The sequence below is a fragment of the Notechis scutatus genome, chromosome Z, assembly GCF_049901735.1.
Source record: "Notechis scutatus isolate UNSWTSFEM ecotype Mainland chromosome Z, rNotScu1.2, whole genome shotgun sequence".
Classification (NCBI taxonomy): domain Eukaryota; kingdom Metazoa; phylum Chordata; class Lepidosauria; order Squamata; family Elapidae; genus Notechis; species Notechis scutatus.
Genome location: NC_142025.1, coordinates 54,015,547 through 54,026,501, shown reverse-complemented (window position 1 = coordinate 54,026,501; position 10,955 = coordinate 54,015,547). Strand labels below are relative to the sequence as shown.

General features: G+C 41.5%; 2 protein-coding genes and 1 pseudogene across 17 annotated transcripts in view; 2 read left to right on the top strand and 1 right to left on the bottom strand.

Moving 5' to 3' along the window:
- ZNRF2 (zinc and ring finger 2) overlaps nt 1-10,955 on the top strand; it is a 282,520-nt gene that overhangs the window by 189,862 nt on the left and 81,703 nt on the right. The gene's annotated exons all lie outside the window — the stretch shown is intronic.
- Nucleotides 1-10,955, bottom strand: part of NOD1 (nucleotide binding oligomerization domain containing 1) — a 94,236-nt gene that overhangs the window by 27,758 nt on the left and 55,523 nt on the right. For all 16 annotated transcript variants that reach the window (XR_015745752.1, XM_087946079.1, XM_087946077.1 and 13 more), the window contains one exon: nt 7,735-7,818. Coding sequence is in view for 14 of the 16 variants with exons in the window: in XM_087946079.1 (XP_087802205.1) it covers nt 7,735-7,818 (84 nt within the window). In the remaining 2 variants the exon portion in view is untranslated. Of the gene's footprint in view, nt 1-7,734; nt 7,819-10,955 lie in introns of those variants that run through there.
- LOC113424505 (U6 spliceosomal RNA) lies at nt 2,231-2,299 on the top strand (annotated as a pseudogene).

Sequence of the window (10,955 nt, the reverse complement as noted above, 5' to 3'; positions counted from 1 at the left end):
TATTTGCATAAGTGATTTCCTATGCAAATATTAATCTCTCCAATCCTGCTTCATTTTTTTCAAGGTCAGACTCCTACTATGATGCCCTCTAATGTTGAGCTACAATGGCTCAATATTAGGAATCAGCTGGTAAGTCTACTGTAGGAGACTGTTTTCCCTCCTTGCCTCATCTGACTACATGTTGCTTGCATCTTTTCAAAAGAACTTGAGTATGTAGGAAAAGAAGAGCTTTAAAACAAAAATGTAGTGGGAAAAATTAGCTAGTCATATCTTCTCCCAGACTGATTTTCAGGGCTATGAGTTGAATCACTGGGATCCACAATGCATCTATTTTGAATCCCAAGCCAAGCACTTACTAGAAATAGACAAGAATGAGTCCCACTCCCCAATTTTTATGTGCCAGGACAAGCATAATTCTTCTCATTTGATGAGCAAAGACAAAACACTTAAGGGCTAAATTCTAATCTGGTGTAGGCAAACATCTTTAGTCATTATAAAAATTACTGGAATATAATAGTTGACAACTGGCCTGCTTTGCTAAGTGATTTGGAGATCCCCTTTATTGATTGCACAGATTATGCTCAGCTAACTAACTGTGATCTTGTTACTGGAAGGAAAAGAGACCGAGAGCCATGTAAGTTTATTTGCTTGGTTAGACAATGATGAAGCTTAGAATTTTATACCTACAACTCCTTGACTTACAACTATAACTGGAACCAGAACCTTGGTTTATTGAGTGAAGCATTAAGTGAGATACTCACATAGTAATGCTTTGCTCAACAACTGCAATCTTAGCTCTCCCAGTTAATGACTATTAAGCAACTGTGCAAGTTATGTGGGCAAAGCAAAAGAACTACCTGCAAAGGAAGGAAGGCAGCTCCCTTGTGTGCAAAAGGGAACTCCTGCAGTGGTGTGTAGGAATGACTTTTGGGATCTAAGCTTTGTTTCTGCAGTCACATCACATCACCTTGATACAGAGGGGAAATTCTTTAGCTGGCCAAAGTATCCTTCTCTTCACTAGACTAGCCATGCCCAGTTCCTGTAACCGTTCTTCATATGTTTTAGTCTCCAGTCCCCTAATCATCCTGGTTGCTCTTCTCTGTACTTTTTCTAGAGTCTCAACATCTTTTTTTATAGTGTGGTGACCAAAACTGGATGCAGTACTCTAGGTATGGTCTTACTAAGGCTTTATAGAGTGGTATTAGTACTTCACTTGATCTTGATTGTATCCCTGTTAATGCAACTTAGGATTACATTAGCTTTTTTGGCTGCTGCTGCACACTGCTGGCATGCTATTTAGCTGGTTGTCCACTAAGATTCCAAGATCCCTCTCACATGCTATTGAGCTCAGCTTCACGCAGTCTATATGTGTACTTTAGTTTTTTCTTGCCTAAGTGTAGGACTTTACTTTTCTCTACATTGAATTACATTTTGTTAAATATTGCCCACTGTTCTAGTCTATCAAAATCCATCTGAATATTGAGCCTATCTTCTTGGGTGTTATCTATTCCTGCTAGCTTAGTATCATCTGCAAATTTGGTACGTTCCCCTTCTATTCCCTCATCTATGTCATTAATGAAGATATTGAAGAGTATTGGGCCTAAGACAGAACCTTGTGACATCCCATTGCTCACTTTCCTCCATGTAGATTTAGACACATTAAGGACTACTCATTGAGTATAGTTTGTCAGCCAGTTGCGAATCCATCTAGCAGTGGTGCTATCTATCCCACTTTTTTCTAGCTTACCAAAAAGTAAGTTGTGATCTACTTTGTTGAATGCCTTGCTGAAAACTAAGTATATTATGTCCACAGTATTTCGCTGGTCTACTAATTTAATCACTATGTTGAAGAATGAAGTAAGATTGGTTTGGCATGATCTGTTTTTAGCAAACCCATGGTGACTTCTAGTTATTACTTTACTCATTTCTTGAGGTTCGCAGATATATTTTTTTTAATTATCTTTTCCAGTATCCTACTGAATATTGATGTTAGGCTGATTGGTCTGTAGTTTGCTGGGTCTGTTTTTCTCCCCCTACATCAGTACTTTTGTTCTCCTTGTTTTTGTAAATAACTTTGAGTTGAATTTAAAAGCAGACTAGAAATGTAAAAACAAGCAAAAGGACAAATGTGAAGAAGAAATAACAGCCAAGTTACTGAAATTTATTAAGCCAGTCTGATTCGTAGAAACACCTAATGGTTTGAGTCAGTGATGCATATGCTCATCAAAAGACACTCGGCAGCACATATACTAAAATTGGAACGATACAGAGAAGATTAGCATGGCCCCTGCGCAAGAATAAGCGGTTTGAGCCTCTTCGCGGACAGACTGAAACCACAATCGTGCGTGGTTTCGATCCTTGCTCGCCACTGGAGCACCCCAAGCCGGCTGGTTTCGGGGCTAAGCCACCACGTAGAGGTGGTGAAGAGGGGGGAGACCACCAGCAGGGTCGAGGAGAGCCGCATCTCTCCTCCTCAGCTGGCCATTACTCCCTTTCCCAAAGGTGGTCAGAAATGGCCACCTCAAAGAAGAACTCGACCGGAAAAGAATGTGCAGGAGGAAGATAAGAAGAGAAAGTTTTGGTTGACCGGGTTAAACTGCAAAAGCAACAACTAAGGTACCCTGGAATTTAAACTTTTTTTAAAAAAGTAACATTGTTCCCAAAGAAGATTTTGAAGCAGCGAAGGAGAGAGAAAAGGGAAAGGATTTGGTTTTTTTCCTTCTCTCCTTTTCCCTATACTGACAGCTAAGAGATTGAAATAAGAAATTGGAAAAAAAAATCCACTTTGACATCAATAGGCATTTAAGCTGAAAATAAAATGTCAAAGGAATAATAAAGATTTCTGGATACTTAAAATCTTTTAAAAGCAGGAAAGGAGAGAAAAAGAATAAAAGGGCAGGATCTGGAAAAAAGGGAGGAGACTGCCTGGAATTAAAAGGAATTTACAGTAAAACCTCAACAAGACTTCTAAAAGATACATTTTAACTGAAACTTGGCTACAAAATAGTAGAACCCCAGGAAGAGAACGTGAAAAAGAAGCATGAAGAAACAGCTTGGGAGCATTTGGATTATTTGGTGATCTCTGGATTTTTGGTTATTTCATTTGAATTACTAAAATCAATCGGGTGGTTATTTAAAAGTGTTTTAAAATGGCACTACTTTTAGATGAACTGAAAATGGAACTTAAAAAGTACAAAGAAGATGCACAAGAAGGGAGAGGTTCTTTTGGCTTTGTATTTCAATTATTAGAAATGGAGATCTCGAATTATAAGAAACAACAAGAAATGCCTGCAGAACAAGAAGACCGGGACAAAGAAGCAGCCATCTTTAATGAACAAGTAACTTTAGGGGGGAAAAGGGGGGAAAGATAATGAAAAGTTTAAGATTTGAAAAAACAACCAAGAAAAGGAATAATAACTTGAAAAATAAGTATAATATTAGAAAGCAACAGAAGAGAGGAATACAGAAGAGAGAATTAGAACTAGAGAGACAAGGGGGTAAAAAAGGGGAGGGAGAAGAAGAGAGGGAAGAAGGAAATGAAAAGAAGTTATAAAGGACAGAAACAAGATATGGAGAAACAGGGCCTATTTAGAGATAATGGGTGAAAATTTAATTGAAAAGGGATTCTGCAAAGGTACATAAGATAGTATTGTTATGTTAGAAATAGAAATAATTTTAGAAAATATGAAACAATGTATGATTAAAATGATGGATAAAATAGTTATTGTAATCTAGTGAAATGTTTGTTAATAAATAAATGAAATAAAATGAATGAGAGAATTGAATTAGGAAAGGATGGGAACATTTTAATTATTTAATGTTTTATAAAATATAATTACGGAAAGCTTATAAGTGTTCCCAAGGAAGTATGATATTTAATTGAAAAGTAATGTTAAAGATGTTAAGACTGTAATGAATATTAATGATAGAATTGAATTGGAATGAGTGTTTTAATTACATATATTCATAATCACTTTTTAAGAATATAGTGTGTATTTTAAGAATGTACCAAGTAGAATTTGATTGGAAATTATGTATTATATTGAATGTTATAACCTCAAGGTATATATTGAAGCTTAAATAAGAGTTGAATGGATAAAATTAAAAGATATAAAGGTGTCATACTCCAATTACCGTACTTGCCGGCGTATAAGACGACTGGGCGTATAAGACGACCCCCCAACATTTCCACTCAAAATATAGAGTTTGTTATATACTTGCTGTATAAGACGACCCCCCCACTTGGAGGCGGTGCGAGCGGAGGCCGGGCGGTGCGAGCGGAGCCCGACCTCTTAGGAAGTACTTTTGTTGCATGCCCAGATATGGTGCTGCCTGCGTTGGTGGGGCACTTCATATCGGGAGACCTTCCACCTTTGCTTTCCCTTCTCCCTTGCCGCCCGTCTTCCCTTTGCTTTGAAGGTAAAGCGAATTATTTTACAAAGCCTCCCCTGCCCGAGAGGGCAGCCCAGCCAACGTGGGAAGCTAATTTCCCGGGGCCTCTTCGTTCCTCCCGACCTCCCTACACTGCGCGCCTCTGACGCGCCGGTCCTCTCAGCCCAGCGAGCTTTTCCACCTCAAAGAAAGGCCAGGCAGGAGCCGCTACCGCAGCGGCGAGCAGCCACCACCCTTAGCCCGACGCGGGGAGAGCAGGCGAGGTTAGCGCCCGCCAGCCTGTCCTTCCTGCCTTTGGAGGCACCTGCACAGAGCGCCTCCAGCGGCTCGGTTTCCCCCTACCGGCGGGTCCTCCTTTCGTGCGGAGGGCTGCGGGGAAGGCGCTCGCCTGAGAGGATCTTTCCCCTCTCTCCCGCCAAGGTCACGTCTGCGCTGCGGAGAGAGAGGGCTGCAGCCGGTTCCTCCTGCTTGCTGAGTGGTGGGGAAGCGCGGCCTGCCCGTGCAGATTTGGCAACGAGGGGCAGGAGGAGGCACGCACACACCGCGGCTCACTTTCCCAGCTCTGACCAACCCTTATGGCTCTGGCGCGGCCCTGGCAGGATGAGCGGAGGGTCCAGCGGGAAGGCGCTCGCTGCCCGCCAGGGCCGCGCCAGAGCCGTAAGGGTTGGGCAGAGCTGGGAAAGTGAGCCGCGGTGTGTGCGTGCCTCCTCCTGCCCCTTGTTGCCAAATCTCGCACGGGCGGGCCACGGCTTCCCCACCACTCAGCAAGCAGGAGGAACGGCTGCAGCCCTCTCCTCCGCAGCGCAGACGTTGACCTCTGCGGGGGAGAGAGGAAAGATCCTCTCGGGCGAGCGCCTTCCCGCAGCCCTCCGCACGAAAGGAGGACCCGCCGGTAGGGGAAACCGAGCCGCGGAGGCGCTCCGTGCAGGTGCCTCCAAAGGCAGGAAGGACGGGCTGGCGGGCGCTAACTCGCCCTGCTCCCGCGCCGGGCTAAGGGTGGTGGCTGTTTCGCTGCGAGCGGCTCCCGCCTGGCCTTTCTTTGAGGTGGAAAGCTCGCTGGGCTGAAGGGACCGGGCGCTTCAGAGCGCGCGCAGTGTAGGGAGGTCGGGAGGAACGGAAGAGGCCCCGGAAATTAGCTTCCCATCGTTATTGGGCTGCCCTCTCGGCAGGGGAGGCTTTGTAAAATAATTCGCTTTACCTTCGGAAAGCAAAGGGAAGACGGGAGCGCCTGAAGCCAAGTGTCTCCTCAGGGCTCCGGTTGCAGGGAGGAGCCCTGACTGGCCGCACGTGGCTGCGCCAAACGCGGCAGCAAGGGAGAAGGAAAGCAACGGTGGCCCGAACCCGAAGGTCTCCCGAATATCCAAGCCGTCGCCGCCCGCCCACCCACCCGAGGATGCAAGGTTAATTAAGTCACCCCCGAAAAGACGTCCTAGCCGTTTTTTCGGGGGTCAAAAAAAAATAAGGCCTGGCCTTATTTGCCGGCGTATAAGACGACCCGGCGTATAAGACGACCCCCCCAGTTGGAGGCATGTTTTTTAGGGCAAAAAAGTCATCTTATACGCCGGCAAATACGGTAGTAACTACAGGAGAAAATTTGTTTAATGAGAAAAGAAAATATGAAATTGAAACAGGACAGACAAAAGTATAAATATAATGATTTGAATTGATATGAGATAATTAAAGAAAATGTAAAACAGTAATAAGATATGGAATAGAACATAAAAGTGAGCATGAAATTGAGTTTGTGTCTGTATGAAGAAGTGTAACCCGGGACCATGCTATTTTCAAAAAAAAGACACTCCACCTAGCTCAGAGCCCAAAAATACATCAGCCTGCAGAACAATAGCTATTTTATCAGACAGGAGGAAATAAAAGAATAAATAGGAAGCAATGCAATAGCTTCAGTCTGCTGAGGAATCAACTAAATCAGACTATCCCCCTTCTTGAACTTTTGATTACTTAAGTATTAAACTTTTAGAACTGATGAAAACTCTGAAAATGTTTCCTCTTCCCTCATCCCTTTGTCTTTTCATATGATTTCTTTCAGAGTTAGATGTGTGAAAAAATATAGAGCTGGTCTTGGAGGTAGGGACAAAATGAGCCAGCAGTTAAGGGGTGTGGTGGGAATTACTAAAAGATTATTAAGTCCTGAGAAAGTGAGAAAGAAACTCAGTAGTATAAAATGTGACAGAGAGAAATTTGGATACTGGAAATAATTGATGAGACACAGACTTGAGGTATACAATATTTCAAATCTATAGGCTAATCCCCTCTGGCATCAGGCTTCAAAACTATCAGTTAAGAACAGCCATAAGAAGGTTAATTGAAAAATTACTCATTTGATAGTAATCATATGTAAAGTGTAACATTAATGTATCCTTGGCTTTCAAAAAGATGTCAATATGTCTAGCCACACATTTCAGCTGATTATCTAAACTTGGTATTTTATTAGTACAGAAATAGGCAAACTGGTGCCTGCCAGGCTCTCTGTTCCACCTGATTTTAATTTAAATATAGACGGATGGATAAATAGGAAGCTGACACACTTCAAAGCAAAGGGCAGTTTAGAGTGCCCTCTCCATTTATAGGAATGCTTCTCACGCTGGCTATGTACCCTGAAGAAAAACCAAATAAGCTGAGGTAATGAGGAATTAGAAGCCCCAGTACGCCTTTGTCACCATGACGATGCCAAGCCATACATTATGTCATAATGGAAGTTTCACCTATCTGTACACATTGCAACATCACATGCAAGCCATGTAAAGAACAGAACTTGATTTGTGATCATTTTGGTACTCTCTCCTGTCTCCATGTCCCATTGCTTGAGGCCTGTCATTTGAGATAAGGATGGAGAGCCAGGTCCCTTATTTTGCTAGCAAAGTGCTTAGTGATTGCCCAATGTGCATTTCGTGAACATGTAAGCTTCTCTGAAGGGGCCATTTTGTGACATGCTTTTGGAAATTTAAATGTGGGCATCCAAAAAGTTACTTAGGAAGAAGGAACTAAACACCTGTGTTAACAAGTAACAGTCTTAAAGATCATCAAATCATTTTTCCTATTTTGTTTCTGCTGAAGAAAGGATATTACTGTTTGGTGTTGTTTTTCTGTGTTTGTCATGTTTGTTTTTCTTGATTTTCTCATTTGTAATGTGCCCTGATATCCACTGGGATAGTGTGGACTGCAAATAATAAATACATAAATATATAACATTAAATGGATATCCCAGTCAAAATAATTACCAACTATGCATCCTCCTACAGAATGTTTAATAATCCTTAAAACATGGTTTATTGCCCCCAGCCATGACTAAGAATGTGCCCTTCATAAACCAGTGTAACTCACCACAGATGGCCCAATCTCTTGTTAACCTTTATCATTTCAGCAAAACTTTCAGCTGCTTCATCATCCAACTCATTTTTTGTTAGCCTAGTCAAGAACACAAAAGGTTTTCAGTCATGTGAATGAATGATATTTGAGCAGTTTAAAATATTACTATTCTTGTTTTAGTTGCTAATTTTGATTTTATTATCAAAAATCCTGGGCAAGCCAGAATGGATAAAAAGAAAACTCTTTTCAATCCAATCTGTCCGCCTGCCAAGCACTATGCAATTTCTATTGTGCATGACTGCATTGTATTATAGCCTCTGAGTGCATAACTAGATGACAGTTTCATTTTGTTCACTATTTGGTTGAGAAAGTAAGAGGTCACTCAGACCAGAGAACCAACCTACTCCCTCCTTATTCAAAGCCATTTCTGTGTCCTGAAAACTTTTTGTTTTTGTCACAACTATGTAAATCACCCAAAGAAGTTTAGGGAAATGCCTGGGGTAAAAATGGGAATAAAGGGGTCTGAGAAACATTAGTAAACATTAGCAAGTCCAGTTAGCTTTCCCTCAATTACCCTGTAGATATATTCCAATGATGTGATGTGGCATTCCCAGGAGAGTACTTTTTCCCCCAGAAATTCCAGAAAAGCATTACAAATGCAGTATAACTGAGGGTCTTATTAGCAGTCTTAAACCGTGATCCTATTTCTATCCATAAAAGAGACCAGAAAAAAGAAAAAAAACATCTAAATGCAGAGACCACTTTCAATTATTCTTGGGATGTGAATATTGAGAACATATAAGACCAGTAACAAAAAAAAATTTGCACTATATTTTTCACTTCAAAAACAATCCTCCCTTGAAGTTCTAGCCAGCTGACCATCCTGACAGGACTCTCTTCTGCCTCTCCTCACGATTCTACTCTTGCTTTCGTTTCTGACGGATCCTCAATACATTATTATTGACACATTATTCAGATGAATCAGGATCAGGATCTATGTACCCACCTATAGTACCTAATGATGGCAGCTATACCAAGGAAAAATACATTATATCTCAATTCTATTCATTCCTTATTCACATTGTTCAAGCCAATAGCACTTGTTTCCCAGAGTTTTGCAACAGATTCTGGGCACTATATATCGCCAACATTTGGATCTCAGGGATCACCAAACTCATAATTTTAAATCCTGGAGACCACTAATATAAATTTTGACTGATGGTGGCTTGCTGACGTTGGTGGGAGAGAGACAGAGAACCCCCCCCCTTCTCTCTCTCACACACACAGACAGGGGTGGGATTCAAATTCCTTAACAACCGGTTTTGTGGGCATGGCCTAATTTGTGGGCATGGCCTGGTGGTCATGTGACTGGCTGGGCATGGCTTATATGTAAATATTATAAATATTTATGTGAATATTGAATTTTGTTATAAAAAAGAACAACTCTTATCCAAAAGCAGGGAAAGCAGGCAAGCAGATTGAGTTGCTCACAGAATCACAGATTCACTCAGAGATCTATCTTTCTGCCATCAGCTACCTGAGTCTGTCACATAAAATTTGCTTGCAAGCAAACTCACAAAATTAACTCACAACACACCATGTATATAAATATTGATTTTTTTTAATAAAAAGAGCAACTTTTATCCAAAATCAAGCGAAGTAGGCAGGTAGATTGAATTGCTCACAGAATCACATATTCACTCAGAGATCTACCTTTCTGCCATCGGCTATCTGAGTCTGCACTGAATTATAGAAGCTTCAGTCCTAAGGAAAGTTCAGCTCTGCTTAAAAGCAGAGCCAAGGATCTAAAGATTAGCTAGAAAGCAAGAAATCCAATGGTTTTCTACTTTCTAGATAATCTAAATCTGGCACAGCAGAACAGCTGATGGTCGGGGTGGGGAGGGAAAGGAAAAATAGCAACTTAGCAGGCAAGTTTGCCAGGTAAGGAGTGAGTGGGCGGGAAGGATTCCTGCAGGCCATGTGGGCGGTGCAGCTTTCTGTTCCCACGCAGCCTGGATTTGGGGGGTGCTCTAGGGGTGACATTTCTCTGCGGCCCACCAAAATTTTCTCATGGCCCACTGGTTGGTGACCACAGATTTAGAATATCTTTAAATGCCATCTGTCCATTTTGTTAGTGCCAGGACTGGCTGTTCTAGAGATAACTGGTTTATTTAGTGGTCACAATCAGCTATGCAATGTTAGAACTCCAACACAATAAAAGAGGGGAATGGTCTGTTTTTTATTTAATTACTAAAGTATATCAGACTTAAGTCTTTCATATTTCTGCTCCCCAGATGAGAAGAATATCGTAAACAGAACTAATGTGCCAACTTCATCCAGACCAGAGTATAACTGCCAGTAATCTCAGACAACTCAGACTTGAAGAATTTCAATCCTACCACAATACTATAATCTAACACCCAACTATGGTCTTCCAATATATGCAGCATCTCAAGAATACAGTACAGTACAGCATGATATAGTAGAAGACAGTACTTCAGATTGTTTCCACAACCTATTAACAAAAGTTAATGGATCTTATATAGAAGTAGGCAAGAAAACCTTATGGATCATAACTCCCTCAGTTTGCTGTTGGTCATATTGGCTCAGGACTGATCTGAGTGAAATAAAAACCATCTACTGGTAGCAATCAGAAATTGTTCTCTTTCAGTTTAGGTGCACAACTGAAATAATTTGGCATAATAAAAAGTATCAATTATTTTAAGATATTTTATACTAACTGCTTCAATGATACTTTTTGCAGAGGATGCTTCTATCTGCCCCAGGTTACTAGGATTTTTTTCCTTAAAAAAAATCCTGTTTCTTTTATTGTCATTTTTAAAGATCCCACCAACTTTTACTTCATGCATGTTTGCTTGTTTTGAGAAGCCTGATAGCAGATAACAGAGTTGGAAGGGACCTTGTAGGTCATCTAGTCCAACCCCCTGCCCAAGCAGGAGACACTACACCATTTCTGACAAATGGGAATCCAATCTCTTCTTCAAAGTCTCAAGTGATGACACTCCCACAACTTCCGAGGGCAATTGGTTGATTGTTCTCACTGTCAGAAAGTTTCTCCTTATTTCCAGGTTAAATCTCTCCTTGTTCGGTTTCCATCCATTATTCCTTGTCTGGCCTTCGGGTACTTTAGAAAATAGCTTGTGGCAGCCCCTCAAATATTGGAACACTGCTATCATGTCTCCTCTGATCCTTCTATTCACTAGACTAGCCACGCC